This window comes from Hyperolius riggenbachi, chromosome 3 (assembly GCF_040937935.1).
Source record: "Hyperolius riggenbachi isolate aHypRig1 chromosome 3, aHypRig1.pri, whole genome shotgun sequence".
NCBI classification, from domain to species: domain Eukaryota; kingdom Metazoa; phylum Chordata; class Amphibia; order Anura; family Hyperoliidae; genus Hyperolius; species Hyperolius riggenbachi.
In genome coordinates, this window is record NC_090648.1 from 415888008 (window position 1) to 415909950 (window position 21943).

At 40.9% G+C, this 21943-nt stretch overlaps 1 protein-coding gene across 14 annotated transcripts in view; it reads left to right on the top strand.

The window, feature by feature from the left end:
- Positions 1–21943, top strand: part of ARHGAP26 (Rho GTPase activating protein 26) — a 1021369-nt gene that overhangs the window by 571398 nt on the left and 428028 nt on the right. For all 14 annotated transcript variants that reach the window (XR_011030516.1, XR_011030517.1, XR_011030518.1 and 11 more), the window contains one exon: positions 21423–21582. Coding sequence is in view for 9 of the 14 variants with exons in the window: in XM_068277500.1 (XP_068133601.1) it covers positions 21423–21582 (160 nt within the window). In the remaining 5 variants the exon portion in view is untranslated. The remainder of the gene's footprint in view (positions 1–21422; positions 21583–21943) is intronic.

Sequence of the window (21943 nt, forward strand, 5' to 3'; positions counted from 1 at the left end):
AACTCGTTGCTTGCTGAGGAGATAGCATTATACAGGCTGTTCCCTCTTAACACAAGCAGGGTTGAGATAGGGTGGATTTCCCTCTGTTCTCCTCCTCCTCCCCTGTGGAGCTCCCTTGCCCATGTACCGTACTACCTCTGTCTTCGGCACGTGTACCAGCTTAGTGTACAGAGAGTAAGCTGAGACTGAGACAAGGGCACATTGAGTATGACAAAGCATTTTTCCGGGAACAACGCAATTTCCAAAGTGGAAGAGCAGATTTTTGAACAAGAACAGCAGCCAAATGGTACCTTGGAAGGAGGAGGTAAATGAGGAGACCAGTATTCATAATTTTAGTTTTTTTAGTTCAGGTATGCTTTAAAGTGTGTATACAGTTTGTCACTGACTGGGGATAGTCATTGAGATGCAAATAATTCCAAGTATATATAGTATTGTACAATATATTATGGTTCATATTATAGCGTGAAAATGAACCAATCGTATACCACTTCTGATTCATTCTGTTGGTCCATTTTCAAACCGCATACGTTTTCAATGAAAATTTGCATAACTCTGCATTAATATAGAATTATTTGCATCTCATTGACATCCCACCCTTCATCCAGGAGACTATGCAGGTCACTATTTTCAATTACCAAGAAAGCAAAACTGTTTAAACTTTCACATCCTTCTTTATATGTCATCCAATGTAACCACACAGAGCAGATTTTTGAGAAGTTATACAATACATCACCAAAACCCTTTACAGTGTTTTTTTTTATTGTAATCTATATTTTTTTTAGTTTTAGTTTTGTTTTGTTTTTTACTACAGAATTATACAGAGAACAGAATTATACAGAGAAACAACAAGCTGTTAATGAATACCATGTGCAGTACAAATATTTGTACTTTTAAGGAGCCCTTTTCCTGCTCTGATGTGCCCTTATACAGGGTCCTGTTAGGCCATTGCTCCAAACTCTATTCAAATTCCACCAAAGTAATTGTCAAGAATGCGGACCCATATATTTTGTGTTAAACTCTTTTTCTTTTTATCCTCAAATTTGAAATTTTCAAAGAGAAGATAATCAGATGTTTAATTTGCTCAAAGTATACTGATAGTTTTTTTTTTTTTAGGGAGGCTACAAGTGTTTGCTTTACTGCTGGGGAAATGAAAGAGATTAGTGACCCTGAGATGAAACATTAGCCTGTATTTATACTTACCTGGGGCTTTCTCCTGCCGAAAGAAGACCATGGATTCCGTTGCTGTCCTACTCGGCCCCTCCGTTAAGCCTGGTAATCGGGCCAGCCAAGCTTGCGTCTTCCCATTGTGCTCCCGCTGCCGGGAGTGTTCTGCAGCTGCGGATTACTGGGCCAGAAAGCAGTAGAATGGAGGGGCCGAGGAGGACGGCACGGGACACCACCAACCTCATGGGGCAGAAGGAATCCCCAGGTAAGTATAAATTTAGGGTAACGTTTCATCTCAGGTACACTTTAAGTGAGTTCCTGATTTATTTTAATTTTTTTGTGTGTATGGAGTCTTATAGAAGAATCTAGGTCTCCATAGATTTTTATTTTTTTTTACTTTGGACAGTACCACCATATTGTCAGATAGGTGCCCAGGAAGTGGCAACCTCTGATGCATCAACCACCTGTTTCCACCATGACACTAGCTATCTGTGGTGGTATTGCGTACCATCTACATATCATTTTGTAGCTTGTTTCAACTAGGCTTGAACAGACAAACTTTTGTAATTGCTCACATATTTACTGCAAGTCTCCTATGTAAGTATAGTGTTTCTGATCACACTTTAGTCTTTGATAATCTTTCTTGACATCCGATTTCCTCCTGGTACATCTCTTATATATAATTTGTGCAGTTTCCTTCAAATGGTAGATTAAACCCCGTGATATCAGTAGTGGTAATCCTTACCTGTAGGTTACATGATAAAAATATGGGGTTTTTAGAGACAACAGTCAACCTTTTGCATTCTGGTGTTTGGTTGGACTTGGTGGGGAGCCCTGTCTTAGGCAGAATTTCAATTTAAAAATGTCTGTCTGTCTGTCCCATCCACTCCCCAGCTTCAATAGCCCTCCATTGTTGGGCTAACAGAAATGGAGGATACTTCCCTCCCTAAGTATTTCTCCAACTTTATAATGCTTAAAGCATTACACTTTGATGTAAGGTACTAACAGTGTTTGAGCCACCATATCTGCGCTGGCCCTGGTAATAATTTTTGACATGAGCTAATTGTTGACTTAACGGGGTGTCGGTATATGTTGCCTTGTGCTGCCGGCACCTATTCCTATATATGTGGAAAATACCTCTGCTTATGCAGACTTTACTGTGCCTTAACCATTACACGCATCACTGTTATGTTGCTAAATGTTCTTTGGAAAGCATCTATCTTGTTACTTTAAAAAAAAAAAAAAAGTTTGTGATAAAAAAAAAAAGTCTGCTTGTAGATGATTTTCCAGACTGGAAGGCTTAATATTCAATTGTTTAGTGATATTTTTAAAGCCCTTCCAAGATTGAAATCTTTCTGAAAATCTCACAGCTATTTTGAGCTGGGCATAGTGCTAGGTAGTCTTAATATTTGTCATTAAATAAGAACAGGTTACTCTGTGATCTAAAGCCCCATCTACACCATACAATTTTTTGTCTGTTTCATTGATTCGATTCGACTTAATCAGATATGTCCGATCGGGATTCGATTTGATTCAATTTGCCATAGCAAAACAATGGCAATTTGAATCTTATCGAATCCCGATCGGACATGTCGGATAGAATCGAATCAATGAATCGAATCAAATCGGACAAAAAATTGTATGTGTTGATGGGGCTTTAGGTCCACACAGTCCAATATGTCAACCAAGTAGTTTTATTGCAGGTAGGAGTACATCGTCTTACAGGTGATCGTTTTAGTGTTAATATATACCTCTTCCTTCCAGTGCAAAATGTCATTCCACTTTATGGGAAGCTTCCCAATTTGACTGTGCAATCTGTTAATCTGTGTTACCTGTATGATCTTCTCTATCAGTGTTCTAATAATTGAACTGGATTTGGTACACCTGATTCAAATTTTAAGTACCGTACCTTATTTGAGGAAGTGATAATGTAGGCATGTACTTCCCGTGGAGTGTTTGGTTTTTGTTTTAATTTACAGTGGAGTACAATTTTTACATTTGTTACATTAGATCACCTTAATTAATCTATGCTTTTTTAAATAAATATCAAGCATCTGTTTATTGAAATTTAATAAAGCTCTCAGTTGCTTAGGACTATATTGGAAATACAGGAAAAACATGTGAAATGGGTGGCTTATGTTAAGGAGTAGGCATTTATCCAGAACAGCAGCGGACCCAGAATACATTTGGAATATAGAGATGAAGTCACGTTTCTTTTTCTGGTATGATCCATTTAACATGTATTGAGGAAATATGGGTCATTTAGAATAAAATGCCCTTTGCTTGATCGCTGTCACACACACAATAAGTTTGAGTTTTCAAATAGCTAGACTAACTAGACTAAAACTTACAAAAACTGGCAACTTGAAATCATTTCAAAACGAACTAGCAGATAAGAATCATTATAAACCCTGTGGTTAAATGCAAAGAAAATAACAAGGGAGTCATTTATGATATCTACCCCCTGCTCCTTAATAGTCAACAGCACCTGTGTGCCCAGTGTGAATAGGCTCTGTGATCTGGCGGTTTCCCAACAAGTTTAAGTCCCAGGGCTTAGTGCACAGAAGGGCTTTCACTTGTTCATTGGAATAACCTATATTCAGCTCTCAGAAGTGAAAGCTGGAGTTATGTCTTGGCTTGTGACAGGTTTTCAGACTGCTGCTGACAGGTGGGAAAGCCATGCTGAGTACCTTATTCCCATTCCCACAATTCCCTGGCCAAATGGCATATGCTGCATTCCAGATGCTTTACGTGTGAACACTGATTTATCTGAAAAAAAAAAAAACATGCAATTTGTTGCCTTATAATTATTTTGTTGGGATTGCTGAGAAAACGCATTTCAAACCCACTCGGGCATGTTTTGTTTTATCCGTCAGGTCTGTGGCAAGATATTTTTCTCACGTTGCTGTTACCGATTTATCCTGTCAGTTTGCAAACTGTGATGTAAATGTGTTTTCTCAGAGAAAAATAGTTGAAAAGTTTCTTGCTCACAGTTGTTAATTAATATATTGGTATATTTGGGGAAAAGGTTTAATGGGAACAGAGAACTAAAGCCTGTTCTTCACACACTACTTTATAATTCATTCTAATGCTTCATACACACTTGAGATAAAAGTCTTTGGAAAAGGCAAGATCACAGACCAATTTTACCCCCTTCCATGTAGTATGAGAGCCATACTCTACACAGTCTATTCTATGGAGCTGAACTCCACATCAGATAAAATCTTTGCAAGATGCTGCACACACAGATGCTGTACAGACACAAAAGATCATTATCTGCAAAAGATCTGTTCCTGCAAAATATCCATTCCTGCAAAATGCATTCATAGTCTATGAGATCTGCAGATCCTCATACACACCTTGTTTAACAGACTTCATCTGCATATCTGGCAATCATCTGCAGATCTGAAAATCCATCCTGGTGGATCTGATCTGCAGATGATCTGCAGATGATTGTCTGTTAAACCAAGTGTGTATGAGGATCTGCAGATCTCATAGACTATGAATGCATTTTGCAGGAATGGATATTTTGCAGGAACAGATCTTTTGCAGATAATGATCTTTTGAGTGTGTACGGGCATCTTTGTGTGCAGCATCCTGCAAAGATTTCTGTCTGATGGGGAGTTCAGCTCAATAGAATAGACTGTAGAGTATGGCTCTCATACTACATGGAAGGGGATAAAATTGGTCTGTGATCTTGCCTTTTCCGAAGACTTTTATCTCAAGTGTGTATGAAGCATGAGTCTTGTGAGGAAACCTGGGAGAAGAGAGTATGAGATATGATACAAAATATATGGCCAAAAGAATGGGATCAGGCCTCCAAATAATTGAATTCAGATGTTTCAGTCACTTCAATGGCCACAAGTATAAAAAAAATCAAGTACCTAGGAATGCAGACTATTATTTGTGAAAGAACAGGTTGCTATCAGCGTGGCCCTATGATAGAATTTCACGTGAGCAATAAGTCCATCATGTAATTTCCTCGCTACAAAATATTCCATTGTCAGCTATTAGTGGTATTTTAACAAAGTGGAAGCAATTGAGAACAACAACTTGAAGTGGTAGGTCACAGAAAATCATAGCGGTCTCCGCACACACCCAAGCTCAACACACACCATACAATCTTGGTTGTACAGATTTACCAAATATATGTAGTATAAGGGCCAACAGGTTGAAAATACCTTGAATGATTGATTGGATAAGCTCTTATACTACATGAAAGTGGTAAGATTGAACAACCAAGATTGTATGCTGTGTGTTGAGCCTAAGACGCTATTGGCTCAACGCATGCAATCCAAAAATCAGATTGGAAGGCAAGAGCTAAAATGAAGACTGCAGGATCCTTAAGAGATCAAACAATTGTTGAAAACAATACTGTAATTTAGTACATCAGGCCTAATGTTGTCTTATTTAAAAGGAAATGGTCTGAAAACGGGCAGAGTACAGACACTTTATTTACCATGGAAGAGCCTCTGAACATGCATCTGTAAACCTTCTACAAGATCAGTACTGTTATCTCTTGATACTATGTTTGCAATGCTGCTTTTAGCTGAGGACACTTCATATTTACATGCTTATCTACAGGGAAATGCACACGGAATGTCACATTCACACGCACAAATCCATATTAAGAGTATCAGTAAAAATTACTAGCACAGTACCGTATTTGCTGTCTCCCCCAGCATGACACTTAAGTCAGAGCTCTGACTTGAAACATTTTGAGTGTGTCTGTAATCACTGTCTGTGATGCTTTTGGTCCCTTCCCTTGCCCTTAGATGTCGGGGGCTGCATATGCGCTACACTAAACGGACCACCGCAGCCTGTCTACCTTTTGACAACTGGTGCGGGTAAACTAAACCCTTTTGATGATGGAGATCTGGGATTGGTATCCTTTTCATTCCCAGTAAATCCTTCTTGCCCCACTGGTTATCTACCTTCCCTGCCTGTGTTTTGAAGATGAGTAGTCTCAATTTTGTGGTCAGATGGCCCTTAGCACTAACACTGTAGAGGGTTGCAGGATAGCTGCCCCAGTGGCCAAGGTGGGCATGACGTTCTGTGCAACAGGCCCAGTTTTTACATTTCATTTAATTTTTAAACTTTTTAAGATTTTTTTTCTACTACTACTAGTACTGTCATGCTGAGTGAGTCAATCAAGCGCCTCTTCTGCATTCTGGGAACTGATGGCTTTCTTCAGCAATGATCACATATGCCATGAGATGGACCACCATGACCCCAGGTACCTCTTTGGTACCTACAATGCTGCTCATAATTAATCATACCCCTGGCAAATTTTGACTGTATTTTTAATAATACTTTGCACTGTAGCCATTGGAACTTGAAAACATTTAGAAATGGCCTTGTAGCCCTTTCCTGACTTGTGAGCAGCCACAATGCGCAGCCGCAGGTCCTCACTGAGCTCCTTAGCCATGACTGTCCACAAACCAACTGCAGAGAGCTGCTGTTTTTCACCTGTTGAGTTGATTAAAATAGCTGTTCCCAATTATTTGGGTAATTAGGATGCTTTAGAAAAGCTTAAACTATTTGGAATGGTATAGAACTTTGGATTTTCCCACAGACTGTGACAATTTGTGAAGGTTATGAATAATTTTAGACTGGACATTTTTTGGTCAAATGCAAATAAAAGCTGAGAAATGTTTTTTTCCCACAGTAATGTCTCTTGTACATTGTCTTATTATCTTTTGGGAGACACCTATGTCATTTCCTGTCCAAAAAGAACTTACTGGTTGAATAGCTTAAGTCAAAATTTGCCAGGCGTATGAATAATTATGGGCAGCACTGTAGTACCTCAAAGGAACATTAGAATTAGAAATGGCAGCCACACTGAGGCCAGGTGGTAAACAGGTCGGATTGGCCATCCTGTACCACCTGACTGCAGGGTTAGATGTAAAAAAAATGGCTCTTTGAGAAAGAATAGGGCGGGCACACACACTGGGTACTGTTTGCCTCTCAGGCAAGCCAGCGAACGGCCGATGTTCACCGGGAACCATTCATCAGGCAAGTGGTTTTGCCATCACTACTTCTCAGGTACACAATAAGGTCTAGTCCTGTAGGACCTAGTGTTGCAGGATTGATTACCTTGTACCAAACCTCAGAGAGTTTTGTAATGCCTACTGTAAGTGACACCAACGATGGAGAAAGTAATTTATGGTGTATTTTACTCTGGGAGAAATGCATTTCCTACAATGTGAAGCAAAGTGCTATATTTACTGTTTTGGCTCCCTAATAGACATCGCCTATGACATGCTAATAACTACGGCTTGCCTGCAACTGTAATGCAAATGGCATGCTTGTTGAAATAGAACCAATCAAATGCACTTTATGCTGATCTTTGTTTACTGAATTCAAAGCTGCATACAGTTTGCATTACATTTGCATGCACACTGGAATAAATAGTGTCTCACTGAAAATCTTTCTTAGTCCTTGGCCAGACAGCATATATGATATAGTCACAAGTCACATGACCATTGTAAAGAGAAACAGATCACATGTCAAATCCTGGCCTAGTACTCTGGAGCCTACCATTAGCAGGAAAAGAATCAGAGGACAGGTAAAAGTAAAGGTGCCCATACATCAGGTGATGTATAGAGAGATAGACTATGAAACAGATTTCTCTCTGATCAGAGAGACATCTGTTGCCTGTCCATAGGCGCAAACCAATTTCCGATAGATTTGCCTGTGGTCAGTAAAATCTCATCTCTCAGCCGCCAAGATTCCTGGACTCTTCTGCCACCCTCACTTTGTCCACAGTCACCGCAAGCCATGGCACCAGGCACATTATGATGATACATGTGCAGTGCCACATGGTCCACGTTGATGGTGGAAGATGCCAGGAGTTGCAGCTGTAGACAGGTGATACTTTTACATTGCACACTGGCACAGGGGGTGCTTTTTTTTGCAACCGGAGTTCCGTTGTGTACTTCAATCATCGCAATATTGAACGCCGTTTCCGCCACGTACCTGATTGAGCACTTGCGATCAAGATTTTCCGGCCTGTCCAGTTGATCCTTTTCACTGATTTTGGCCTGAAATTGATTGAAACATGCAATGGGTGGTCATGTAACAGCACTGATTTTTTTATTGGCCTGCAGAATCACTTGATGTATCTCCACCTTAATACATTCTTAATGTCTACCCGCTGCTGATATCTGTAGGATGGAGTAATTGTGGTAGGCTCTGACATCAGGGAGAGAAATTCCTATGTCCTCTTGTGGTACTTGGTAGACCGGAATGGCAAATACAACCACTTATTAAACGCCAGGGAAATATCTGCTCAAGAGGAACTATGGGGACATTTCTAATAAGCTATTCTGTCATTGACTGCTTATCTGATTTAAACAATAAGATAAGGGAGTTGGCTGTGTGGTGGTAAAATATAAATAATTTCAGAACATCATCATCTTTCAAATACCATGACTAATGAAACTTTCCTGATGTGTTGAAGGCAAATGACTTTTTTCCCTCTTCGTACAAAAGTCTCTGGGTGATTGGCTGAATGCCTGAACACAGACAGCATCCAGCTTATACTTGTGCTTCATTTGGGAATCTTATTTCATACACAAAGAATGCAGTAGTGGAAACAATATCTGTCTCGGAGTAGAAAAGTAGAAGTGATTTAGACATGTTGGATTTGACAGAAAGGGATAATAATTGCTAGTTGAGTAATAAATACAGTAATGTGTAATGTGATGTATAATAGCAGAAATGTTGGCCAACAGCCTTGACCTCAGAACCAGTGAGTTATGTCAGCCTGATGGCTAGATGTGTCATTTAAGTAGCAGAGTGCTAATAGCGTATTGTGGTCTGCGATATTTTAAAAGCCTTTGTAAGACTGACTTTAAATAACACCCTCTGAAAAACCAAAATGCCCTAAATCATTGTCTAATGTAATGCATTGTAGACCACATTTCAATTTTGTTTTATCCTGGTTAACTATAAAAGCTGTCTATCAGAAATCACAGGCAGTCCAATATTCACAGGAGCATCTGAAAATCTTCTGGAATAAATGTAAAATAAAATAAAATATCCTTCCTGCTTGGGGGGAAATACAGTGTGGGAGTCGCTGGCAGTAGTATCCAGCCCTTGAATTTCACTGAATTTTTACTTATTTAGCCATAGCCGTCCGTACATAGCTGCATGTAAATTAGGGCTGTAGGTATTAACATTATTTTGAATATCATTAACAAAAATTAGTGTCAGGAATTTGCATGCCGATATTGCTTTTACTTTTATTTAATTAATGTTAACCTTCTAACGCTAAGAAATCTAACCCCAACTTTCCTATAACTAAGCCTAACAGTAACCCTCCGAGCACCACAGCCTATAACGCTCTTTCACAGCGGATAACTGTACTATGCTATAAATCTTGCCAGTCACATTACTCAGCTATACCTGTGCTGCAGCCGATCTGGAGTTCACCTATATAACAGCCAAACCTTGGTGCTGAGCTCTGGAGTTTAGTTATGTAATAACCAAACTCTAAGACTGATTAGACACCCCTGCCACATGCTGCACAATTTGCCAGAGGTCACTGTCCAGTTTCATCGGTCAGTACACTAGAGTTACTTATACTTATTGTGGTCTATGGTGGCATCTAATTTAATGATTGCGCTTAGTGCCCAACTTAACAGATTTGCTAGCTGCTCCCCAACTATTGTGCACTACTTTACCTCCACCTCCTGTTTACTTTCTACACTTAGTCAGTTCGGAGGTGATGTGGAAGTGGCTGTTATAATATCAAAATATTTCACTTTCTTTTTTAAAACGGCTCTGAAGATATGGTGAAGACGGGAATGTGCTCTGGATTTGACTTATATGTATACAGACCTACACACATGATTTGAGAACAATCCTTTTATCAGCCCACTAGACCTTAGGCGTGTTACAATAACGGGGCCTTACCCGCTCTGCCCCTACGAGTATGCGGCCACAACGCATACACATCCACACAACGACCGTGACGCGCACACATGCCGCAACACGCCAACCCCCTTCCTCCTGTGCAGTCTAAAGTCCGTCCACTTTTTTTGTTTTGTTTCCCTTTCCCTGTAATGTATCTTGTTTTAGGCCTGAGAGAGCTCAACTTTCTTTACTATCATTCATGCTGAATGAAGCCACGTCATTTACTAAGTAAGCACATGTAAAATGTCAAAACACTTTTCTTCTTTTCCTTTGTGCAGTTGTCAGTCTTGGTGTTTTCTCATATCTGGTGCTTTCATTTAGGTACTAAGCTAGTATACCAATCATAGGATTACAGTGCATTGGGAGAGAGGTGGCAAGAGAAGAAAAATTAAACTTACAGGCTGAGTTGGCTGTTTAGGAAATTCTCCATTGCAAAAATCTTTTTGCATGTTTTGGTTCGTAGTAATTAAAAGGAAGCAGCGAAAACAATCAAAGGCAATAATTGATCAATTAGCTGACAGCTGGTTAATTTAGAAAAGTTGCTGAATAATTGAGCTATAGTAGCTTTGATTTGTCAGCTCTGCTTCCTGTGATATTTGCGTGTTAGCAACATTTTTTGCTAGACACCAACTCTAAGGAAGAAAAATTGGGCACAGCAAAGCCCATACAGTCCAAGTGGTCTTCATCTCTATTCAGTGTGCTTCTACACCTCTGTTTATTAGTTAGAGAAGATCTGCACTGTTATTTGAACCATAGGACATACTATTTAAAGATTATAAAATTCAAATTCTAAGTTTTTTATCCTTATTTTGAGCAAAGTGCTACAATTGTAGGTCGGCTGCAAAAAGGAAGCTGGCTCCTTTATAATCACAGTGATCACATGATCCTTGCGAACACTGTGATCATAATGATAGTAACAGGGTGCGAGAGGGGAGTGGTGAGGGAGGCCTTAATGCCTGTTATGGTAACGGCCTTAGGTCTAATATATATTGTGTGTATGATTGTGTGTATGTATACAGTATATGTATATAATATAATTTTGGCTGACAATGAAGCAGTTAACATTCATAATAATTTTTTAATAAAGTTTTAAAAAATTGAGTTTGTGATAGACATACAAAGTGGTTGTGTTGACTGTTGGGTAGGTAAACCCACCCTTGTCACCCACATTTTATTTGGTTTTAGAGTGATACTACTTTTATTCTGCTGGCACCTCTCTATTCTTTAATACTTCATTATCCACCTGGTGGATGGGTGTGGACACCCTTTTTCTTTCTACAGAGAGCGACTTTTTAGCCTGAGCGGGGACAGGTCTGATCTCCCCTTTGGCGATAAAAGTGGTTGCCTGATTGCGACAACCCAGACTTGTGAGTGTAACCTATTTTACCTACGACCTATGCCAATTGTTCACCAGTAACACACTATTGGGGGCTCTCGATTGTCTCCTCCTTTCTTTACATGTCCCCTTGTCCGTTATACAACCATAGGGACAAAAACTCATCTGCCAAGCTTTTGTATTGCCCTCTGATGTATTGATACATGTTAATACATACAGTACATATAAAATATATTTTGAGCAAAACACACACACACACACACGAAACGATTTGGACGAAGTACTGACACCTGCAGTACCCCTCTACTAACAGTTTACCATTTTGAGCATGTTCCGTTTTACCGCAAAAGAAAAAGGATTCACCTGGATTTTAAGCATTTTTAGCTACTTTTATTGTACCATGGTTTCAAAACACACAACGTTTCAGCCAGCAGGCCTTTCTCAGGTGTTCACACAAAGATTTTATCACAAAAAAACACACTCCTACTGAAAAAGATGGGCACATTCCCATGCCTTAGCTTTCAAAACCGTTCAAGTATCTTAAGGGCAACCACATTAGACATCCCAGGAAGATTATAAAGATCAAGATTAACGGCAATTTTTCTCGTCTTCCACCCAATGTGGTTTATTTCCTGAAATGCCTTTGTGAGATTTGCAATGTGAGTCAGACCTCTCCCATAGGAAATTCAGTAAACAGAGGAAGAATCGCACACCACTGTAGAGGTGCAGGACCAAAAATACTGTCAGTAGCAAACCCAAAGGGTCCGCACACTCACTTGTAGACCAAGTCTGCTTTTATTCAATCAGTGTGACATAAATCCATTCCATAGACCGATTCTTTTCGGGGCCCCAATGGGTCCACTTTATCAAGGTAATAACACAGAATGATGACAAAGTTTTGTCACCATTCTGTGTTATTACCTTGACAAAGGGTACTCCTTGGGGCCTCGAAACAAATCGTTGGTCTATGGAATGGATTTGTGTCACATTTATTGAATAAAAATAGACTTCGTCTACAAGTGAGTGTGCGGACCCATTAGATTTGCTACTCCCATAGGAAAACACTATTTGGAATGTAAGCATATGGATCGCGATCTGCTAGGTGTGTTTTGGATAAACTGGCAAAGGAATAGATGGCCAGACAACCCTTTTAAGGTGGAATCCGATAGGTTGGACACATTAATCCCTCATGGACTTAATGATAACTTTAATTTGAAAGGTTTCCTGTAAATCATTTTTCCTATCTACTATCACTGTAAGTAGTCTCTCCACTAAGGTTGTGTGCGCTCGATTGGTGGTGTGTTTTATGATTATGCATGAGATTTAAATGCTGTGTTAACACTTGAGAAAGGCCTCCTGGCTGAAACGTTGTGTGTTTTGAAAATATGGTACAATGTAAGTAGCTAAAATAGCTTAAATACCTTTTTCTTTTGCTGTATACTTCAACACATTTGTTGGATCCTGGTGTGGACTGGTCAACTGCCTGGTGCTGGAACTTTCAGCAGTGTGAGCCAGTGGATAGTTTTTTCGACATGTTCCGTTTACCACCACGGTTTGGCTTCTCTCCCTTACCAAGTTCTCTATCCACATATACACATTTTATCCTAGTCCCTGTATCCACAGCTTCTGCACCAGGGCCCATATGCCACTCAATTTTTCACCTGAGTTTTCTCCTAGGAGATAATTTTTCATATTTGGTTTAAAATAACTTTCCAGCACTTTTCAACTAAAAAGGTACCTAAAAGTAGGTGAAAATGTACTACCAAACTTATTTTGAGTATTTTCTTGCTTTCTGGTGGCTGAAAATGCATTTTATTGACACGTTTAAAAATCTCACCTAGGAGAAAACTCAGGAGAAAAAGTGAATTGCATATGGGCCCAGGTGTTTGTGGAGAACAGTGCCAAAAGCCTTTGCAAAGTCCAAGTGTACTACATCAATTGCTTTCCCAAAATCGAAATTTTGAACATGTTTGTGAGACTGGATCTGTCTTTAGTACAGCCATGTTGTCAAACTGAAGTTTATTCTGTACTACATAAATTTGTATAGCAATCCCGTTGGATGCTTTCAAACAATTTACACACAACTGAATTACAAGTCTATAGTTTACCAGTTCTGATTTTTATCCCCTTCTTGAATAAGGGGAAAACATCAGCTGTACACCAGTCATAAGTAGTGATGGTCAAGTAGTTGCAAATGACATTGAGTTGATGCAAATTTATGCAAACGTTTATGCAAATTTATGTAGCTTGATACTGAACCAATCAAATCCTGCTGAGATAAAATTAGATTGGTTCATTTTCAAGCTGCATACATGTGCATAAAATGTGCATAAAATATGCATAAATTTACATCAACTCAAAATTGACCATCACTAGTCATAAGGAACTGACCCACTTGAATGAGAATCACAGAACATAATGTAACGTAGCTTATCGATAACTGGGTTCAACTCCTTTAATATCCAGGGGTGGAGGCCATCTGGGAGCATACATTTGAAAAAGCTGCAAATTGAAGAGGACGCAGGATATCGGTAATATTTACTGATATTTTACAATGACCTAACCCAGGCATGGGCAAACTTGGCCCTCCAGCTGTTACGGAACTACAAGTTCCACAATGCATTGCAGGAGCCTGGCAGCCACAGTCATGACTCATAAAGGCAAATGCATTGTGGGACTTGTAGTTCCGTAACAGCTGGAGGGCCAAGTTTGCCCATGCCTGACCTAACCTCTCTCTACTCTCACACAGAACCCTCCCCAGGTGGTGCCTAACCCTCAACCGCCGTTGTTGGTCCCTAAACTTTCCCTTGATCGTTCCTAACCCTTAACACCCTCCCCCCCAACGGTGGTGCCTAACCCTCAACTCCCCCTCCCCCCCCCCCCCCCCGGTGGTGCCTAACCCTTAACCCCACTCCTGGTGGTGCCTAACCTTAATCTCTGCAGCAACAAATAATGGCTACATATTGCAGCTTTACATTGAAAATAACAGCGACAAATAGTGTCTAGAAATAGCGGCTACACATAAAAAAAAAAAAATAGCAGTTACAAATAGCGGCTACAAATTATAACAGCTATAACTGCTATATATAGAAAATAGTAGCTACAAATTGAATACTGTGTATGCCATGATCTCTGTAGAGCCGTTAAAATCAATAGGGGAAGATAGCTGCATCCTTTTAAGCTTGCGTTTTCAAATGATCCTATGCGGGCCAGGTGCCTTGTCTATGTTGATCTTATTTAAACGTGCATGCAGGCCTTCTATGTTAGGCAATTCATGCTGAATGAGGTAAAGTGGGAACAACCCAGGGTCATATTAAGAGCTGAAGGCATCACCTTGTTATTACACTTGATACCTACCTCAGTAGAAGGAAGAGTTAGGATTATATTAAGAGGATTGCATTCATTGCTCTTAACGTCCTTGCCATAATAAAGGCCCTTCCACCTTCTCTATTCTACAGCATTATTTGTTTTGGAACTTTAATATACAGTAAAATTCAGAGAGATATTAAAATCCATGGAACTGTCGCTTTTCATTGACCACCACAGAGAGAAATTCCATCTCTGAATCTTTCCCCAGTACAACTTGGCTCCCACCTTCTTTAACGGAGTATAATTCACTTGTAATAGACAGAATGGAGGATTGTGGCTGCCAGTTTCTGACCATAATTTATTCTTTCTTTTCTGTAGTTAAACTGCATAAACAGCTGTTTAGAAGCACAGTGTTTACATGATGGTGAAGACCTGGGCTTCCGGCCTCTCCCTAGCTGCTGTGCAGGGATAGCAACAACTTATACAGTGGTTTGCCATAGTTTGTCATATTACTGCCACGAACCTGAATTCATTTTACTGGAATTCGATGTGATAGACCAATACAAAGTGGTGTACACGTGAGAAGTGGAACGAAAATCATACATGATTCCAAACATTTTTTACAAATCAATAACTGCAAAGTGGGGTGTGCGTAATTATTCAGCCCCCTTTGGTCTGAGTGCCCGTAGACATTAACTGATGAGTGCTAATGACTAAATAGAGTGCACCTGTGTGTAATCTAATGTCAGTGCAAATACAGCTGCTCTGTGACGGCCTCAGAGGTTGTCTAAGAGAATATTGGGAGCAACACCGCCATGAAGTCCAAAGAACACACCAGACAAGTCAGAGATAAAGTTAATGAGAAATTGAAAGCCGGCTTAGGCTACAAAAAGATTTCCAAAGCCTTGAATATCCCATGGAGCACTGGTCAAGCGGTTATTCAGAAATGGAAGGAGTATGGCACAACTGTAAATCTACCAAGACAAGGCCGTCCACCTAAACTCACAAGAGAAGGACTAATCAGAAATGCAGTCAAGAGGCCCATGGTGACTCAGGACAAGCTGCAGAGATCTACAGCTCAAGTGGGGGAATCTGTCCATAGGACAAGTACTAGTCGTGCACTGCACAAAATTGGCCTTTATGGAAGAGTGGCAAGAAGAAAGCCATTGTTAACAGAAAAGCATAAGAAGTCCCGTTTGCAGCCACAAGCCATGTGAGGGACACAGCACACATGTGGAAGAATGTTCTCTGGTCAGATGAGACCAAAATGGAACTTTTTGGCCAAAATGCAAAACGCTGTGTGTGGCGGAAAACTAGCACTGCACATCACTTTGAACACACCATCCCCACTGTCAAATGTGGTGGCAGCATCCTGCTCTGGGGGTGCTTCTCTTCAGCAGGGACAGGGAAGCTGGTCAGGGTTGATGGGAAGATGGATGGAGCCAAATACAGGGCAATCTTGGTGTTATAATTTAAGTAGGCCTCAGTTACTTGGCCTGAGTTTTATGTAAAAGGCTTGTCCGCAGTGTATGCCTTTAAAATAAATAGAGGTTTTGTGATGCAGGCAGAGGCATCTCAGGGTCTGCGTGTAGCAGAGGATACACGCAGATACTGAGAACATGTTCCTAAAAGAAGGCCATCGGACTACTCTGACCTTAACACTACACCACAGGAACAGAAAACATTGGCCATATTTACTAAACATCCACGTTCCTGCATATGGGTCAAATGCCTCATTGATTATTAATCAAGTAGGTGTGTATGATGACACCACGAGTGGGTCCACCAATAATCTGGTCTAGGGGGTGGCGAAGATGATGTCATATTTAACTCTTTCCTAGTCGGTATAAAAGGCTGAGGGAGCTACGAGAGCTAACTTCTGCTTCTTCCTTCCGCACTAGCTAGCAAGGCTGACTGGGACGACTTCTAAGCATGTTCTTCCTTTCTGTAATCTGATATAATGTATGCTGTACATAGGTAGTTTAGTGTAACGTAGTTAGGAAGAAGGTACCTGATAGACTTCAGCAGGGAGTCTCATCACGAGCTTGTAATGCAACATGAAGATTGGCATAGCTAGGATATGATGACTGTATCTATCTGTCTTTCTGTGACTTGAATAAATAACGTAAACATTGAAGAAGCCTGAGAAAGTCTATATCCTGTTTGCGGTGTGGAGAGTCAAGTGATCTCACAGTCTGTGAGACGATGGTGTCGAAGCAAGGTGATAATAACACTTGGAAGAAAACCTCTTGGAGTCTGCAAAAGACTTGAGACTGAGGCGGAGGTTCACCTTCCAGCAGGATAACGACCCTAAACATAAAGCCAGGGCAAAAATGGAATGGTTTAAAACAAAACGTACCCATGTGTTAGAATGGCCCAGTCAAAATCCAGATCTAAATCCAATCGAGAATCTGTGGCAAGATCTGAAAACTGCTGTTCACAAATGCTGTCCATCTAATCTGACTGAGTTGGAGCTGTTTTGCAAAGAAGAATGGGCAATGATTTCTTTCTCTAGATGTGCAAAGCTGATAGACATACCCTAAAAGACTGGCAGCTGTAATTGCAGCAAAAAGTGGTTCTACAAAGTATGGACTCAGGGGGCTGAATAATTACGCACACCCCACATTGCAGTTTTTTATTTTTTTTAAATGTTTGGAATCCTGTATGATTTTCGTTCCACTTCTCACGTGTACACCACTTTGTATTGGTCTTTCATGTGGAATTCCAATAAAATTGATTGTTTGTGGCAGTTATGTGACAAAATGTGGAAAACTTCAAGGGGGCCGAATACTTTTGCAAACCACTGTACCACCTCTTCTCCAGTACACCGCTCTAGCGAAGCAGGAAGGATCCTTTCTATCCATATATGTCTAGAATACATTGCTTTTACTGTTTGCAATTTCGTTATTCTCTCTGCTGCTGCAGCATTTAATTGATCCATGGTTGCAGATGCAGCACAGCTGCGTTCATACCAGAAGAAGAGCGCATCTCCGATGATCTGGAGGGTCCAGGGCAGCGGTGAAGGACTGGTGTGCCAACATTTCAACCTACACATTGAAATAGCATGCATTAGGGAACTCAGACCACTGCCTCATGAACTAATCTCATCTACAGTCGGCCAAACCAAACCAGTTCTCAAGATACTAAAAAAAAGCAGACAAACGAGGCAAAGCAATGACTTCATGCCTGCTTTCACTGTACTGGCTAGTTGGTGCTTGTCCCCCAAATAGTAACCTGTATGAATGCGCTGACAATTTCACCTCCAGCATCAGATTCGGCAAGGAGACTTGCATCCCTATGAAAACCTACAGAGTCTTTCCCAACAACAAGCCATGGTTCAACAGGTTGCACCTGCTTTGGAGAGGCAAGGAGAAAGCCTACAAGTCCTGATTCCCAGAGGAGTTCAAGAAAGCCAAAATTCCCTCAACAAGAATTGAGAGCTGCAAAAAAGTCCTACTGCAACAAACGGAGACTGGGCCTCAGCTCAAACAACACGGAAGAGGTCTGGAAATGGCTCAAAGCGGCCTACAACTACAAAAGCCTCCTGGGAACACTGGGCCCCCAGTATTGAGCTTGCTGAGGCACTAAACAGTGTGACCAACCAAACACCAGCCTAGGCCTTGTCCAGACCACAGTACCCCCCCCCCCTCCCCCCCGCTGCCCCACTACCACAACTAACTCAGTCCCACTGACTGCAGAGGAAGATGGTGTATTAACCCTTAAAACCTGTGCTACTTCGCTCGTCCTTGTCCTCTCCACCATGCTCACACAATCGCTAATGCAGGGGTGTCAAACTTAAAGAGACTCTGAAGTCTCTAAAAAAAAGTCTTCTTATTTCACAAATATGTTTAATATCTTAGCCCGAACTAAACCGCCGCATTCTCGCTGCTGCAAACTATCTAAATACCCTCCCCCCCCCAACTCGCCCTCCCTCTCCCTGCAAAATCCACGAGTTTCTTGGTTGTGGATTTTGCTGCCCTAAGCGCTTCCGTGTGAGGCAGAGCTATGAGCTGCAGCCCTGCCTCACACGCGTCTGTCAGCGGCGGATCTCCGCCTCTCCCCCGCCCCTCTCAGTGAAGGAAGACTGAGAGGGGCAGGAGAGAGGCAGCGATCCGGGCTGACAGACGTGCTGAGAGGCAGAGCTGCGGCTCATAACTCTGCCTCTCACAGAAGCGCTGACCGGATTGCGCCCCGGGGAGTTTGGGGGGGATTTAGATAGTTTATAGCGGCGGGAATGCGGCGGTTTAGTTAGGGCTAAGATATTAAACTTATTTGTGAAATAAAAAGACTTTTTTTTTAGAGACTTCAGAGTCTCTTTAATCATGCAAGGGGCCAAAATCTTCAACATAGCCTAAGTTGCAGGTCAAATTGTTTAAGTTTAAACATTCATTGAACTATATCAAACTAAGTGATTTAACTATATTGACTGCGAATGGCTTGCTCCTTCCCTTCTGCAGAGCAGCACAGGGGAGCAGTTTAATATTTACCTTTTCCAGTACTGCTTCGGGTCTCTCTGATATTCCTGACAGCCACATGCTCTATGCTGTATACCTTTGGCTCCTGAAGTATGGCACGTGATTGAGAGAAGGAAGTATGGAAGCACAGAGCATTCAAAAAGAACAGAAGAGATAACGTATCACTGGAGAAGACAAATATCACACTGCTCCACTGCACTACTTTGTGGTGTGTGTATAATTTACCTGTTACAAGGGTAGGCCCTAAATCCAAGGAAGAGCACCATGCTAATATCGCTGGGGAGAGGGTCCTGTAAATTATTGCTTCACTCCAGCTCAAACTGACAATGTTTAAGTCAGAAACCCTGTCACCGGTGTTCTCCTTTGGACAGGAAGGCAGTGTGCTGTATCTCTTTTACTGCTTACAATGATGCACATTGGAGGCTCTTGAGCACCACATAAAATGGCAAGGAGAGCCGCATTTGGCCCATGGGCCTTGTGTTTGACACCCGTTCCCTAATGGAATGCAAGGTCCCCTCCTGCCTGAATAGGTCCACCATAATCCAAAGAAACTAGGTGGTACGGATCTCAATGACTACAGACCAATCTCATGAACATCAAAGGTTATGAAGAGCTATGAAAAGCTGGTCCTATCCCACCTGAAACTAATCACCAAGGAACTGACTGACGCTCTCCATTTCACTTACAGAACTAACTGGTCCATGGATGATGCCCTAAGTATCAGCCTGGAATACATTCTGTTCCATCTAAACAAAGCGGACACCTATGCCAGGATTCTCCTTCTCGACTTCAGCTCTGCCTTCAATACGATCAGCCCCAACATCCTCCACAACAAGCTGATATAACTCCCTCTGAGCATGGCTGAGGGACCTCCTTACAAACAGAACACAAGTGGTGAACTCGACTCCCACACCTTGTGAGTGCAAACCACCAACACTCCCCAAGGACGTGTCCTGTCACCGAACTTGTTGCACCACTAAGTATGTTTTTTCGTACTCTTTTCACCTCAGGTTCTCTTTATAGCAGGAACATCTAATTTACTGACATTGGAAGGCTTCGTATGATAGTGGCAGCACGGTGCTGTAGTGGTTAGCGTTCTCCCCTTGCAGCGCTGGGTCACCGGTTTCGAGTCATAGCCAAGTCAACATCTGCAAGAAGTTTGTATGTTCTCCCCGTGTCTGTGTCGGTTTCCTTTCCATAATTGGCTTCCCCCTAAATTGGCCCTAGATTACAATACATACACTACACAATACATACATAGACATATGACTATGTTAGGGACTAGATTCTGAGCTCCTCCGAGGGACAGCTAGTGACAAGACAATATATACTCTGTACAGCGCTGCAGAAGATGTCGGTGCTATATAAATACTAAAAAATAATAATAATAAATATGATGAAACTGCTACAGTGGTCTCTGTTTAGAAAGTATCTATTTTTCTAATATTCAGTCTTAGTTTCTTGTACTTTGTGCTCCAGGGCCTGAATGCAACTATTCTTGTGGCATGGTTTTCAGTCTTTTCCAACCTGACTTCCATCTGGTATGGATCCTGTCCAACGTCTGTGATTTATGCTTTGTTGTTCGGTTTGCTGCATCAGCTTTTTGCAGTGTTTTGTTGGAAGAGAGCAGATATAGCTTCAATCTGATTATCTGTTATCTACTATTATTTTAGGAAGCAGCGAATTTAATTAGGGTCAACAGCCACACTATTCATGTTTTCATGTCACCTATCAGGGTGGTAGTCTGCTGGCTATGTCTTTATGCAGTGCTTGATTTTTATTAATTTTTAATCTAGATTTATTTATTTTTTGTAACCCATGCCAGATTGTAATTTAGTTTTTGTTTTTTTTATGCTTGGGGTATTTTATAAGATTTGTCCCACTATAAATTCCAAGGGGATTTCATAGCTTCTAACAGGCAAAAGAGAATATGATACTGATCTAGCTACAAAAATTATGTACAGTACGTTATAGTTTTTCAAGGGCTGAAGTCATTGTACAAATGGTGCTCAGTTTGTAAGTCAATTTATTAATATTTTTGAATTGCGGTTGTTATGACATTTAAAAAAAACATTAGAGCTAAATGTTAATCTTTGTTGAAAAGGCAAAGAGCTTGTAAAATTCATGATTATTAATGATTAATCCTTTCTATGTATGCAAAACATTTTAGACATGCTTTTTATTGTTGAAGATAATTTAGTAGTGTGTTCTTCTTTTAGATGAGAAAAGGAACAGTGTAAATTCTAGTGCTGAATCGGTCAGTTCATCCAATGCAAACAGCTCTCTAGGCTCCAGCTGTTTTCAGCGTGGCAACATGAATAACCTCAATTCAAGTGACCCCGACCTGCAAGTAATTCAAGTGAGCAGACCAAATTCCCTGTAAGTACTGTGGTTGGTGTGACCAGCCTTGTGGAATAATAATCTGAATGCTAAATAGTGCTAATCCTTTCCTTTGTCGTGATAGTCTGCATTTATAGCATGTGTGTTTCTTTAGTTTTGCTGCATGTGCCTGCAGGCTTTTTTATGTGAGAACTACAGGACATTAAACAATTCATGGTTATCTCTGACCATTTTTAGGAGAACCGTTTAACTTGGTGAGGGAGCACACTTGGTGGGGAAACTCAACTCATCTGCAATGGATCTCAACTGTAATTCACATACATGACATGCTCAACATTCATGTTGAACTAATTTTAATGTTTTGTGTGCAATTTAAGTCCAGCTCGAAAATAGTACTTTA